Source organism: Ursus maritimus, unplaced genomic scaffold (assembly GCF_017311325.1).
Source record: "Ursus maritimus isolate PB19 unplaced genomic scaffold, ASM1731132v1 scaffold_15, whole genome shotgun sequence".
Classification (NCBI taxonomy): domain Eukaryota; kingdom Metazoa; phylum Chordata; class Mammalia; order Carnivora; family Ursidae; genus Ursus; species Ursus maritimus.
The window spans coordinates 52,597,482-52,611,534 of NW_024423897.1; the positions used below are offsets into that span (position 1 = coordinate 52,597,482).

At 38.7% G+C, this 14,053-nt stretch overlaps 1 protein-coding gene across 2 annotated transcripts in view; it reads left to right on the forward strand.

Moving 5' to 3' along the window:
- DNAH5 (dynein axonemal heavy chain 5) overlaps window positions 1–14,053 on the forward strand; it is a 209,694-nt gene that overhangs the window by 142,514 nt on the left and 53,127 nt on the right. For both annotated transcript variants that reach the window (XM_008689897.2, XM_008689898.2), the window contains exons 56-59: window positions 5,990–6,221; window positions 7,381–7,495; window positions 7,742–7,918; window positions 11,595–11,798. In XM_008689897.2, coding sequence (XP_008688119.2) covers window positions 5,990–6,221; window positions 7,381–7,495; window positions 7,742–7,918; window positions 11,595–11,798 — 728 coding nt within the window. The remainder of the gene's footprint in view (window positions 1–5,989; window positions 6,222–7,380; window positions 7,496–7,741; window positions 7,919–11,594; window positions 11,799–14,053) is intronic.

Below are 14,053 nucleotides of genomic sequence, written 5' to 3' on the forward strand. Positions count from 1 at the left end.
AGGGAAATGGTACCCCCTCCACTTAGTCCCTGGCGATCAGAGTTCTGTTTTCTGCTTCTATGAGTCTGACAATTTCAGATTCCTCCTGTAAGTGGTGTCGTGTAGTATTTGCCCTTCTGAGTCTAGCTTATATCACTTAGCATAATGCCCTCCAGATTCATCCACGTTGTTGCAAATGTCAGGATTTCCATCTTTTTTTTAAGCTTGAATAATATTCCATTGCATGTATATCCATTTATACATCAACAAACATTTAAGTTTTTTCCAGTGAACATGGGAGCGCAGATATCTCTTTGAGATAGTGATTATTATTTCCTTTGGATACGTGCCTGGAAGTGAGATTGTTGGATCGTATCTATTTTTTGTTTTATTTTTTATTTTTATTTATTTATTTTTTTTAGATTTTATTTATTTTGAGAGAGAAGGACAGAGAGAGCACACGCGAGCAGGGGAGGGACAGAGACAGAGGGAGAAGGAGAGAGAATTTCGAGCAGACTCCATGCTGAGCACAGAGCCCCACACAGGGCTTGACCCCACAACTGTGAGATGGTGACCTGAGCTAAAATCAGGAGTCAGATGTTTAATCCACTGAGCCACCCAGGTGCCCCACCTATTTTTTTTTTTTTTTTAAGATTTATTTATTTATTTGGGAGAGGGTGGGGAGGAGCAGAGAGAGGGAGAGAGAAACTCCAGCCGACTCTGTGCTGGTGTGGCGCTGATGCGGGGCTCCTTCTCATGACCCTGAGATCATGACCTGAGCCAGAACCAAGTCGGATGCTAACCGACTGCACCACCCAGGCATCTCTCTATTTTTAATTTTTTGAGGCACCTCCACGCTGTTTTCCGTAGTCGCTCCACCAGTTTGCATTCCCACTAATGGGTACACTTGGGTTCCCTTTTCTCCACACCCTTGCCAACACTTGTTATCTTTTGGGTTTTTTTGTTTGTTTTTGATAACAGTCATCCTCACTGGGTGAGGTGGTATCTCACTGTAATTTTGATTTGCATCTCCCTGATGATTAGTGACCTTAAGCACTTTTTCATATACCTGTTGGCCATTTGTATGTCTTCTCTGGAGAAGTCTCTTTTCAGTTCCTTCACCCATTTTAATCAGGTTACTTGGTTTTTTGCTATTGAGTGGTAGGAGTTCTTTATTTTGCATATTAACTCTTTATCAGAGGTATGGTTTGCAAATATTTTCTCGACATTCCACAAGTTACTTATTCATTTGTTAATTGCTTCCTTTGCCATGCAGAAGATTTTTTTAGTTTGATGTAGTCCCACTTTGTTTTTGCTTTTGTTGCCTATGTTTTGGTGTCATATCCAAAAATCATTGCCAAGATCAATGTCAAGGAGTTTACCCATCAGGTTTTTTTTCTAGGAGTTTTACGGTTTTCAGGTCTTACGTTTAGGTCTTTAATCTATTTTGAGTTGATTTTTGTATATGGTGTTAGACAAGGGTCCAATTTCATTCTTTTGCATATAGAAAACCAGGTTTCCCAGCACCATTTATTAAAGAGACTATCCTTTCCCCGTTGTGTGTATTCTTTCTTGGCAGCCTTGTTAAAAATCAGTTGTCCACATCTATATGGGTTTCTTTCTGGGCTTTCTTCTGTTCCATTGGTCTATAGGTCTATTTCTAATGCCAATATCATACTATTTTGATTAGTGTAACCTTGTAAGATATTTTGAAGTCAGGAAATGTGATGCCTCCAGCTTTGTTCTTGCTCAAAATTGTTTTGGCTATTGGGGGTTTTCTGTTCCATAAGAATTTTAGGATTGTTTTCTATATTTCTGTAAAAAATGCCGTTGGAATTTTGATAGGGATTGTATTGAATCTGTAGATTGTTTTGGGTAGTATGGACATTTAAAAAATAATAATTCTAAATATGTGATGTCTTTCCATGTATTTGTGTTTCATTTCTTTCATTAGTATTTTATAGTTATAGTGTACAAGCCTTTCATCTCCTTTGGTGAAGTTTATGCCTATGTATTTTATTCTTTTTGATGCTATTCTAAATTAGATTGTTTTCTTAATTTCTTTTTTGGATTGTTGTTATTGTATAGAGTATTTTTCTAATTTAAAGTTGCTCAGGGGGCACCTGGGTGGCTCAGTCAGTTAAGAGTCTGCCTTTGGCTCAGGCCATGATCCCAGGCGTCTGGGCTCCCTGCTAAGCACGGAGTCTGCTTCTCCCTCTGCCTCTGTCCCTCCTTCACTCCCCCTCACTTGTGCCCTCGTGCTCTCTCTAAGATAAATAAAATCTTTAAAAAATCTTAGATTTTGTAGTATTTTAAAGCTAAAGTGCTTTTGGAAAAAAAATGTGAGGTTTTTATATATGTGAATTTAAATTGACTAAGTCTCTTGATGAAGCATTTGAAGAAAAATATGCTTTGTTTAATGTTGTAAAATCCTGTCTTTTCTACCATTTAATAATCTCCATTTTAGCAAACCCTTTTTTTTTTTAGCTTTATATGGGATCGTTTTGAATTAATTATTTCTAAATGTCTTATTATTTTTATTCTGGTGGTCTTGTCTTGTATTTCTCCCCCCCCCTTTTTTTGTCCCTTCTTGGTTACTTTTATTTTAGTCTTCATTTCTAAGCTGGTTTTGTCTTTTACTTTTTATTTCCTGAGTTCAATCAATTCCTTTTGCATTTCTTCTGGATGCATTGTTTGGTCAGTTTCTTTTTAATTTTGAATTTCTGATTTAAAGCAGTTTTTACTTTTTCAGAGGTTTGGGGATATTGGCATCAATTTCTAGTGTTACAGTTTTAATTTGCTTTTTTTTTTTGGAGACTGAAGGGCAGGGTTTCTATCAGCTGAGGCATTTTGATTCTCCTTTTCTATTTAATTTTTTATTAGTTTTTTTCTTTTAAAAAGAAAAATACTTCACAGTATTGTTAAGATGGTAGGCTTGTATTTCTTAATGATATTCTGTGATTCTAATGTCACTACTAAATCCATGAACTTCGTTTAGATTTCTCCAAGGTAAAGACAATGTTCAATGTTCTTCTAGATGACACTTCGAACAAGCATGTTGTTATGAAAATAGGCCACCCTCACTTGAACATAAAGTCTCAAGGAAAATCAATAGCATATATATATATACGTATATATATATATATATACACATATATATATATATATGTATATATACGTATATATATAGCATATTTTTTTCAAGGTAGGCCATTTTAATTATGTAAATACAATGGCCTTCTTTGAAGATTATTACTTGATTTATAATATACTAGATTTTGGTCTTATGAATTAACCTCCAGTGCTTCTGCAGCTGCTCACAGCTAGTGATAGAGCGTCAAAATGAGGCAAGTGCACATGATAATACCAACCACAATAGTACCCACGGTTTTCCAGGAAAATTAGCACATTTTGCTTATGAAGCTCTTTAGTCAGTAAATACTTTTGAACTTTGGGCTGCAATTAAACATGTTAGCACTCTAAAGACTACATGGTTCTCTGTGAATTTCTAAATCAAGGTGACATGGACTTTGGAGTCCATCCTCCTTGGGTTAGAATCGCACATCTGCCATCTGCAAGTAAACTTCTCTAAGCCTCATTATTCTTATCTACAAGAGGTACATATTAAAATTCATCACTTAGGGATGTTGTAAGGATTAACTGATATGGTTTTGTGATTTAGGATTTGCCAAGATTAGACATTCTTGCCCTCTGAATGTATCAGTTAAGGTGTGTTTGGCTGTAAGAGAAAACCAGAGAGGTCATAGCTCAAACAAGCACTATTTTTTCCTCGCCCTTTTTCCTGCTACCAAGAAAATGCATTGCTGTGCAGTCCAGGGCGATGCCATTGGGGGATCTCACTCCTTCTGTCTTGCTTTCATCCTCAGGGTGTGGCTCTTTCTCCAACAGGCACAAGGTGACTGCAGCATCCCCAGGCATCATGTCGATGTCTCACGAAGTTTGCCTTTTATTTCAGGATGACATTCTTCCCCAGGAACTTTTGTCTACATGTCATTGGCCTGAAACAGGTCACCCCTACTTATAAAAGAGTCTGGGGAATCAAAGAATTTTAGTTGGGCAGATTGTTACCCTGAGCAAAATAGAGATTCTTTTAGTAGCAAAGAGAGGGTATGGCTACTGGAAAGGCAATCAATGTGCCTTTTTCAATTTGTGACTTTGGTTCTTTTAATCTAAATGAAGTAGAAATCGAGGACATCAAAATTCAGTGATGGAGCCCAGCATTCTCTTCTCTATCCCACACAGTCCCATCAGGTGATGTCAACACACATTACCAAAATAGAAGCCACACCAACCTCAGGCATCAGTCTGAAGTTAGGCTCCCAAACCGGCATTGCTGCTTTGGTGATTAGATAACGAAGATGACCTTGGAAGGGTTTTCCATGGCCTCTTGCTTGAGTCTTAGCAGGCATGGGCCACCCTAACTGAAAGTGGTCTGATTCTTTTCATAACCTTTCTTGTACCAGAGATCGGGGTCTTTGGAATCTACACTTTGAATCTACCCTATTTTTATTCTCTTTGACTTTTTGAAGAGACAAAAAGAGTACTTGCTATATAAAGAAAGAAGTCACCATTATTGATACCCTCTGTTAATATAAAAAAGGAAAAAAATCATTACATGGTAGCTACAAGGGGGTTTTCAGAAAGTGGGAACTTCACTGAGGATACACCATAATGCCAAGTAAAGCACTTAGTATCATGTGTGGCACATGGTGACTATCGCAGCTGTTGGACCTAATACCTACAGAAACTTTATCATAAGCAAGGATTGTTCCTATGTTTCCAGTGCCTAGACTTAAACTTCCTGGAATTTAAAATGTTCTTTGCAGAGGTTGCTTAACTCATGAGAAAATATGACTTCTGAGTCTTAATTTATTGCCTTTCAGTGTATATGGTAAACTATGTTTATAACCAAGCTGATATATGGTACCTATTATTTACATAGATTTTAATTCTGACCCACAGTTACTGCTTTAAGAACTTAATTTAGTGATCAATTACTAATCATTTTTTATTTCTTTGCAGACTATCACCTGATAGGTTTGTTTACTTGATTCCTTCTCTTTCCTTCCCTTTTTATTGGCCATATTTCTATTTGCAACCCTTATATGCATTATTCAATACTCTAAGTGCTTTTCAAGCAAATCCATAGGCAATTTTTACCAAGCTACATAAAGATGGTTAATAATAATTTTTAACAGCATCATTCATAACCTTTGTAAATTCTTTAGGGTTGAGACCAAGTTTCATACTAGTTTCACTGCCTGGCCCCATCACAGGGATGGAAGGGCATCAGATACTCCATGTGTATGTGGTGATTGATTAGCTCTGACTTTATGGCCTATTCCTATAATAGGAAATGCTGCCTTAGAATTGGTCCCATGATTGGCGCCATTGGGATGATAAAGGTCTCCAAAAGGAAGTTTTAACCCAAACATTTTTAAAGGACGCTGTAAATTAGAACTGACTGCAAGTGGCCAGCTGCCACTTTTGAGAGCAAGATGGCCCAGGCATACAAAAATTTAGTGACAAGCATTCCACATACCAAATTCAGTCTGAGCCTGGGGGAATGAAGAGTATGACAGGTTCTGCATTTAAAAATAAATGGGGTTGTTAAATATGAGTACCAGGTGGGCACTGATTTCTGAGTTATTTGCACCTCTTTGGCCCTTATTTATAGAACAGCGTAGAACAGGCTGGCTGCTGAGCGGAGTCTGAAGCCGTGCAGAAGAGACTTCTTGGCATAAGTACAGGAAAACAAAGACTAATGAGAGTCTTGAGCTCTGTTTCAGTTTTGTACACGAAAGGGAAAATGAAATTGTTGAAGTCATAGGCGTAGGGCCCAAGATGCTGACAGATATCTACCTAGTTGGGGCTATAAAAATGGTATGCTATCCCAAGAAATATCTAAATCTTTCGAAAATAACCAGTTAACTTTTAAAATGGTAACTCACGTCTGTAATTCACACGCTGCCATCTTTATTCCTTCTAGTGTCCGAACACTTCCTGTCCTCCTATGACATTGACTGCGGTTTGGAAACCAAGAGGCAAGTGGTCCAGTGCATGGGCTCCTTCCAGGATGGGGTAGCTGAGAAGTGTGTGGACTATTTCCAGAGGTTCCGACGCTCTACTCATGTGACTCCCAAGTCATACCTCTCCTTTATTCAGGGCTATAAATGCACATACAGAGAAAAGCATGTGGAAGTGCAAACTCTGGCCAATAGGTAAGAGTGAAGTTCAGATATAAGGTTATTTTAAAACAGTGGCTCTCAGCTGGGGGCACATTGGTTCCTAGTGAGCATTTTGCAATGACTAGAAGCATTTTTGTTTGTTATAACTTAGGTGGTAGGGGCTGGGAAGGGGTGCCGCTGGGGTCAAGTGAGGAGAGGTCGGGAATGCTGTTGAACATGCCTCGGTTCATGGGACAGCCCTTCACAACAAAGACTCATCCAGCCCCAAATGCCAGTAGTGCCGAGGCTGAGACACCCTCCACTCAAGCCTATTGAAAGGGTTATTCTGTCCTTGCTAGGAGCTTTATTCTTGCCCAGTAGAATAAAATGTTGCCAAGTGTTTCTGTGGCCTACCACTTGCTTTAATACCGAATGGCATAATGGTAGAAATAGGTCCTGCCTCCCTCCTCTCGTGCTTCTCTTCCCACCCCTTCCGGGTGTCCCGGACAGGAGAGTCTGGCTGATGCTGATGCTCACTGCGTGGTGAATACCTTACTTCAATCAAGTCTGCTCCAGGTGTCACTGCTCTGCCCTGCTTTTTTCTGAAAACTTCTAGCTTCTTCCGCATATGGCCAGAACCAGTCAGGGTTGCTCCAAAAGGGACCCAGGTGGGAGATTGGACTGACTGATTCTGAGAGCTCTGGTCTTTGAGGTCACATTATCTCAGGTCCAGACAGTCAGTGAGTGGTCCCTTCACAGGGTTGTTCCGATGACTTCAAATTTGTTTCTTTGCTTGATCCCAAATCGTTCTTCTTTTAACTTAGTCTTTTTTTTTTTTTTTTAAACAGAAGTTATTTTCCCTCCTCTGTGATAGGGCTTTAAGCATTTGAAGTCTGTTATCATTTAATTAAACTTCATTAAGCATGTATCCTGGATGGTACAGATTCTAGACCCACCATCATTCTTCATGTCATGCAGGGTTATAATGAGTTCACGTTCCCACACGTGGTCTATGAAAAACATAGAAATGTGTTCAGTCTGGCATCAACCCTGGGTGCATATTCTTTTTGTCAAGCCCTCTTGGATTTCCTATATGCACGTACACTCATTCTTCAAACATGACCATTACCATCCATATTAATGGATCAGTGCTTGGAAAATGTGGCCAAATACCACGCATTTTAACACGGCTTGCTTGGATGTTCCATCCTAGAATGAATACTGGATTGGAAAAGCTAAAAGAAGCCTCAGAGTCCATTGCAGCCCTGAGCAAAGAACTGCAAGTGAAAGAAAAGGAGCTCCAAGTGGCCAATGATAAAGCCGACACGGTGTGTGGGCATTCGTGCATGTATCATATGTGTTCTAAATTCCTGGTAATAAACGTTAACGATGTATGCCTCTTCACTACACTGTAACCACGAAAGGATAAGTTATTTCCAATAGAATACGGTACTCTTAATTTTACTGTGAAATATCCTGTAAGTGGACACAATCAACAAATTAAGGGAAAATGTGCATTTTCAGCCTGACAGGGTATGTTTGACGAGATGTTTTTTGGTTTTATATTGAATTAGGTCTTAAAAGAAGTGACAATGAAAGCACAGGCTGCCGAAAAGGTCAAGGCCGAGGTACAGAAGGTGAAGGACAAAGCCCAAGCCATCGTGGACAGCATCTCTAAAGATAAAGCCATCGCCGAAGAGAAACTGGAAAGAGCAAAACCAGCTTTAGAAGAAGCAGAAGCAGCCCTGCAGGTAAGTCTATGTGTGTGGCTGACGTCAAGTTTAGAGCCTAGGGCGTGGACAAAGAAAAGATGAGTAGCAGCAAGCAGATGCTCTATGGCTTCAGGCCAGAGGTCTCTTCACTGGAACGATTCCAAGTACTATTTTCTGCAGGGAGATATTATTAGCTCTTTATAGATTTTGCACTTGCTACTTCCCTTCTCATTGTCTTCGCTCATGAACAATGGGCAGTGTCGTATGTTGACGGTCAGGAGTCCTGGGTTCTCATTCCCACCCTGCCACCAATAAGCTCCACGACATCAGGAACGTCGCATAAAATTTCTAAGATAACATTTCCCTACTCATTCGTTGAGGAGACTGCAGCAGGTGTGTGAGGTACCATGTGCTCTGAGTTTATCTATGAATTACCCAAATACAGAACTGTTGGTCTCATAGAGCTCATGAATGGCCAGTTTTGAGCAGCCTCTGACAATTACTAAATGCAGTTGTGTGGCAAGAACAGAAGTGGGGAAGGTTGGATTCTGAGAAAATATGATGAGTTTCATGAAACGGGCCACACCTTAAAGGGCTGGTCGAGGGCTGAGGACTCAATGTAAGATTTCTTTGGACTCCATTTAAGATTGCTTTTACTTCAGTCTTACGCCTCTACTGCTGTATGTTATTGATTCCTGGCCTAGGAAACAGCTGGAGAAATGAAGCCCTGCTGATCTGTCCACGGCTAATTCAGGCTCTAGAACCTCCCCTGAGCATATGCCTCATTACTTGATAATGCAGTTTTTTAAAACCCCTTCCTGAGCTCACTGCCTGAAACACTTCTCAATCTTTTTGACCCAAGTTGAGTCTTTAAGTTTCCTGAGCAATATACAAGATTTCTACTCTTCTGAGACAATGAAGAGATTGCCTTCTCCTGAATCTCGCCAACTTTCCACACTACTCCTACTGGGATACGTCTTTACTAATTGTTCCTCTGTCCCTTCTTGCACTGGCTAAACTGGGCTTTTCATCCCTGAAGCCTATGGGGTCTTCAGTCTCAGGTTGGTGGGCTCCTCATCTCCCCCTGCCCCTTTTTAAAACCAATTTATGGGCCTATGATTGACATGTAAAAAGCTGGACATGTGTAATGTATACACCTCAGAGAGTTTGGGAATAAGTGTATACCTGTGAAACCATCCCCACCTTCAAATCCATTACCTGTCTATTACCTCCCAAGGTTTCCCCTGCTCCCTTTAATAGTATTGTTGTTGTTGTATGTGCTAAAAACATTTACCGTAATATCTAAGATCTAGCCTCTTGACAAATTTGAAGTATATAATACAGTATGAACCATAGGCATGGTGCTCTCTAGTAGCTCCCCAGAATTTACTTATTTTGCATAATTGAGAATTTGTACCCTTTGACCATCAGCTCCCCATTTCCTCCTCCTGCCAGGCCCTGACAACTGCCATTCTACTCTCTGCTTCTATGAATCTTGACTGTTTTAGATTCCATATAAATGGGATCATAACAGTATTTGTTTTTCTGTACTTAGCTCATTTTACTTGGCAAATGGCCTCTAGATCCATCCGTGTTGTCTAAAATGTCAGGATTTCCTTTTTTCTTTTTTTTAAAGGCTGAATAATATTCCACAGTCACTCGCACACGCGCACGCGCACACATACTGTACACACACACACACACACACATATATATATATATACATATCTCACATTTCTTTATGCACTTATCCATCAGTGGATACTCAGGTTGCTTCTGTATCTTGGCTATTGTAAATAATGCTGCAAGGAACGTAGGAGTGCAGATATCTCTTCAAGATCCTGATCCCCACTCACCCCCCTTTTGGGGCATCTTGGCTTTAGACTGAGAGTCTCTGATCAACAGAGAGAATATATCAATAGTGTAAAGAAATTTCTAAACCTAATGTCATCATAGAAACAGAGCATATGGCATCTTAGATCATGCTTAAAGGTATACATTTTCCCAGGATTTAGAAGACTTGTCATCCTTTTGATATTATAAAATATTTTCCTTTATCCTCCTAATTTCATGTTCTCTACCATTAAGATATTCTGCATTATATAATTAATTGTCAGTGCAGAAATGGGTGGAAACAGGGGTGACATGATGGGGTGTATTGGAGAGATTTTCAACAGTTTCCTTCATTGGTTCTGCCTCCATTTTATTGCTTCTTTGTGAGCTTTTAAAATTTTGAAATATGGTACTACCGATATATCCTAAGAAGTTCCAGATCCATTCAAACTAACTTTTGGCATCAGTCCACATAAGTCTGTACAACAAAGAAGGTAATAGCAAAGATTATTTCTCTTTCTACCTCAAAGCTAATCTGACTCCACGCAATCATACAAAATACCTCCAGATGTTAAATAACTATTATATTGCAAGGATATCTAGGAAATTCTGTCAGTCATATTGCTTTGCCTGCAGAGTAAAAGAGGAATCCAATACTTAGGTGAAATAGGTTGAACTTTAGATATACCTCTTCCCCTAGCTCCTTTTACCTGGGCACCTAACATAATTGAGCCCAATTCTGTTTGAGAATGTTCCTTTTTAAAGCTAAAGTAAAATAAGTATGTCTAGCTCTTACAGCTTATACAACGTTTATTTGACCCTACTTTCCCCACTGGCTGCTATTATATTTCTCTCCTTTCTTTTCTAGCCGCACATCTCATGTCAGGATCTATCTGCCATTTCCAGTTCTTGAACACAAATTCTCCTTCGCTTCCACTCGTCTCGTGTTCACGAAGACTAATCTCCTGAAACATTTTCAAAGTCAATAAGTACCTTTCTAATTAACATGTTCAGTGGTTTTCTTCATTTTTTCCTTAATCCTCAGAGAAAAGATTATTGGCTTTGATAAGGAAGTCGTTGGTCACCTTCATTTGATGGGGGCTATGTACGTGCAAATAAGATCTGGACAGGAAGAGTGTACACTATTTGTCCTAGAAATAGGACTGTATCAGATTCTTATATTTAGTGCTTTTCCAATACTTATTCCATTAAAAGGGTAAGAGATAGAGCAGTTATTAGCAACCATGATCCTTCTATGAGACTATTCAGTAATTTACTCTCTCAGAATCCCGTACTAGAAATGGGACAGGACTTTTCTGAGTTAGTGAAATTCGTATTGTTTAAGTTCCATCATTTAAAGGTCATTTCCCAGCTCAGAAACCTCTAATTATTCAATCTGTCAGCCCTGGGGCTACCTGCTAGTGTCAGTCCACTGTGACAAGTCTGGGTTGCTAAAGAGAGAGGCAGATTCTTGACCTACATAACTAATGAGTGAAAACCACTACACATAACTGGCATTTTCCTGGTTGAGAATTCCTCACAGCTCCTTAAGTGCTGAGTATTCTTTTTCTTTTAGATTACACTCTCTCTTTTTTTTTTTTCTGACACAAAGTGGTCTGTGCAATTTTAGAGAAGTCACAGCTCCTTAGCTGCTCACCAACATTTCCCTCACTGTCTCTACTCTTGCTGTCAGTTTGAATTGTAAAAGTTTGAACTTTTGGAGACATGCGTTTCTTGGGGATTAACTATGCATCTAAACCTTAAGACTCTGCATCTAACTCAAAAATGCTTGCTTTCCTCTGTCAAAATAACATTTAGAGATTAAAGATTGGTCCACACTTTCTTATCTGAGATTGGACGGTGACCTCCTCTCATCCCGCAGACCATCAAGCCTTCGGACATCGCCACTGTCCGCACGCTGGGCCGACCCCCTCACCTCATCATGAGGATCATGGATTGTGTGCTGCTCCTGTTTCAAAGGAAAGTCAATGCAGTGAAAATTGACCTGGACAAAAGCTGTACAATTCCGTCCTGGCAGGAATCTTTAAAACTCATGACTGCAGGAAACTTCTTACAGAACTTACAGGTTGGTAGTTCAGTAACGATGGGCTGAAAGGGACTCAGACTTCATTAGAGTGTCTGAGTCCTTTAGTAGAATAAGTTTCAGAACAGAATTTACTGAATATACATATTTTTACTTATTTAATTTTTTGCCGTGTGTATTGAGGTATAATGACATATAAAAATCCTCTATATTGGGGCATCTGGGTGGCTCAGTTGGTTAAGTGCCCGACTCTTGATTTCGGCTCAGGTCATGATCTCAGGATTGTGGAGCCTGCTTGGAATTCTCTCTCTCTCTCCCTCTGCCCATCCTTCCCGACCCCTGCTCACTCATGTGCTCTGTCTCTCTTTCAGAAAACTGCTCTATGTTAAGGTGTGCAACGTGATATTTAGAGATATATATACATTGTGAAATCATTGCCACAGTCGAGCCAAAGTATTCATGGCTTCACAGTTGCCATTTTCTTGTTTTGTGGTGAGAATACTTAGAAAATTTCCAGTATACGGTGTTGTTAACTGTATTCGTATTGCTGTGCATGAGGTCTCCAGGACTTATTCTTGCAAGTTGATACTTTGTACCCCTGGACCAGCATCTTCCCGTTTCCCCTCCTCTCAACCCTGGCAACCTCCATTCTACTCTCTGCCTCCAGGAGTTCAACTATTTCACATTCTATATATAAAGCGAGACATGCAGAGTTTGTCTTTCTGTGTTTGGATTGTTTCATTTTGCATAATGTCCTCCAGAAATGGCAGGATTTCCTTCTTTTTCAAGCCTGGATAATATTCTACATACATATATTGAACACATAGTTAAGTATTTTTTCAGAATAGAATTTTCTCTTTCAAAAACAAGACTTTAGAGCTTTAAAAATAAGTGCTAGAGCCTTTCTTGACAGATTTTAGGCATATTAAATCATCATCAGTGACGTATTTAGATAAAAAATTTAAAAATCATATTAAAGCAATACATATGTGAATATATTGTATGCATATGAATACAAATATATATATTTATATTTTGCAAGTCTCAATAATAATTTTTTGAGTAATTTGCATGTCTTTGATTTTGATGTAGAATTTACATATGATAAAATGTATAAATTTTAAGTATACAGATTAATGAGTATTTACAGATGTATATACCTGTTAATGGACTCGGAAATCAAGATTTGTATTTCTAGACCCCAGAAATCTCTCTTGTGTCCCAAACCAGTCAGTAACTTCCCCTAAGATAATCATTATTCTGATCTTTATCCTGAAAATTAATTTTGTTTGTTTTGAAATTTATAGATATGAAATCATGTCATGTGACCTCTTTTGATCTCTCATTCAACAAGTCTTTGAGATTCATTCTTATTTTGCAAGGATAGTACTTCATTCCTTTTTCATTGCTGCTGTTCAGTATATGAAGCAGTAGTATGTGGTAAATATTTAAAACAACTGGTTCTGGGGGGAGAAAAAAGAAAAAAAAGTCTAATTTGTAGTGTTTGCCAATTTCCATGGTGTAAATATCCCCACAACGGCTAATTTCAAGCTACCAAAATGATCCCGTTGAATGTAGAGCTGGGGAGAGGTGCCTAGTAGAATAGTAGGAATGTACCCCCATGTGGGTACAATAGATATAAATGACCTCAAAACGTAGGTAGTAAAATGTAGTAAAATAATAGAAAGTGATTACTTTTACTATGCATTATTTTTATTTTAAATGAGATTTGTTGAATGTAAGTTTATATAATTTATTTTTTAATAATGGTTCTATTCAATACGCAGTTTACAAAATTCCTGAGAATTTAGCAATGGTTTCTCAAGAGCTTGTATGAACCTGCACAGTGTGAAATGCTGTCATAGGTTTCCATTTATTTGTCCATTGCACTGTTGTTGGATTTTTGGGCTGTTACTAGTTTTTGGCTATTATAAGTAAAGCTACTATGAATATTTGTCTATAGGTCATTTGGTGGGTGTATTTGCATATCATTTGGCTCTGTACTCAGGAATGGGATTTCTGGGTCTTAGGTTATACAATTTTTTAATAGACGTAAGTTTTTTTGATGGAAGTATAGTTGACACACAATATTACATGAATTTTGGGTGTAAAACATAGTGATTGGACAGCTCTGTACATTGTGTTATGCTCACCACAAGCATAGCTACCATCTGTACACATTTAAACAGCTTCATAGGTAGTGCCAAAGAGTTTTCAAAAATAGCTGTGTCCGTTTACACATCTGCCAGCAGTATATAAAGTTGTTCTACATCTTTTTAAAAAAACTTTTATTTAAA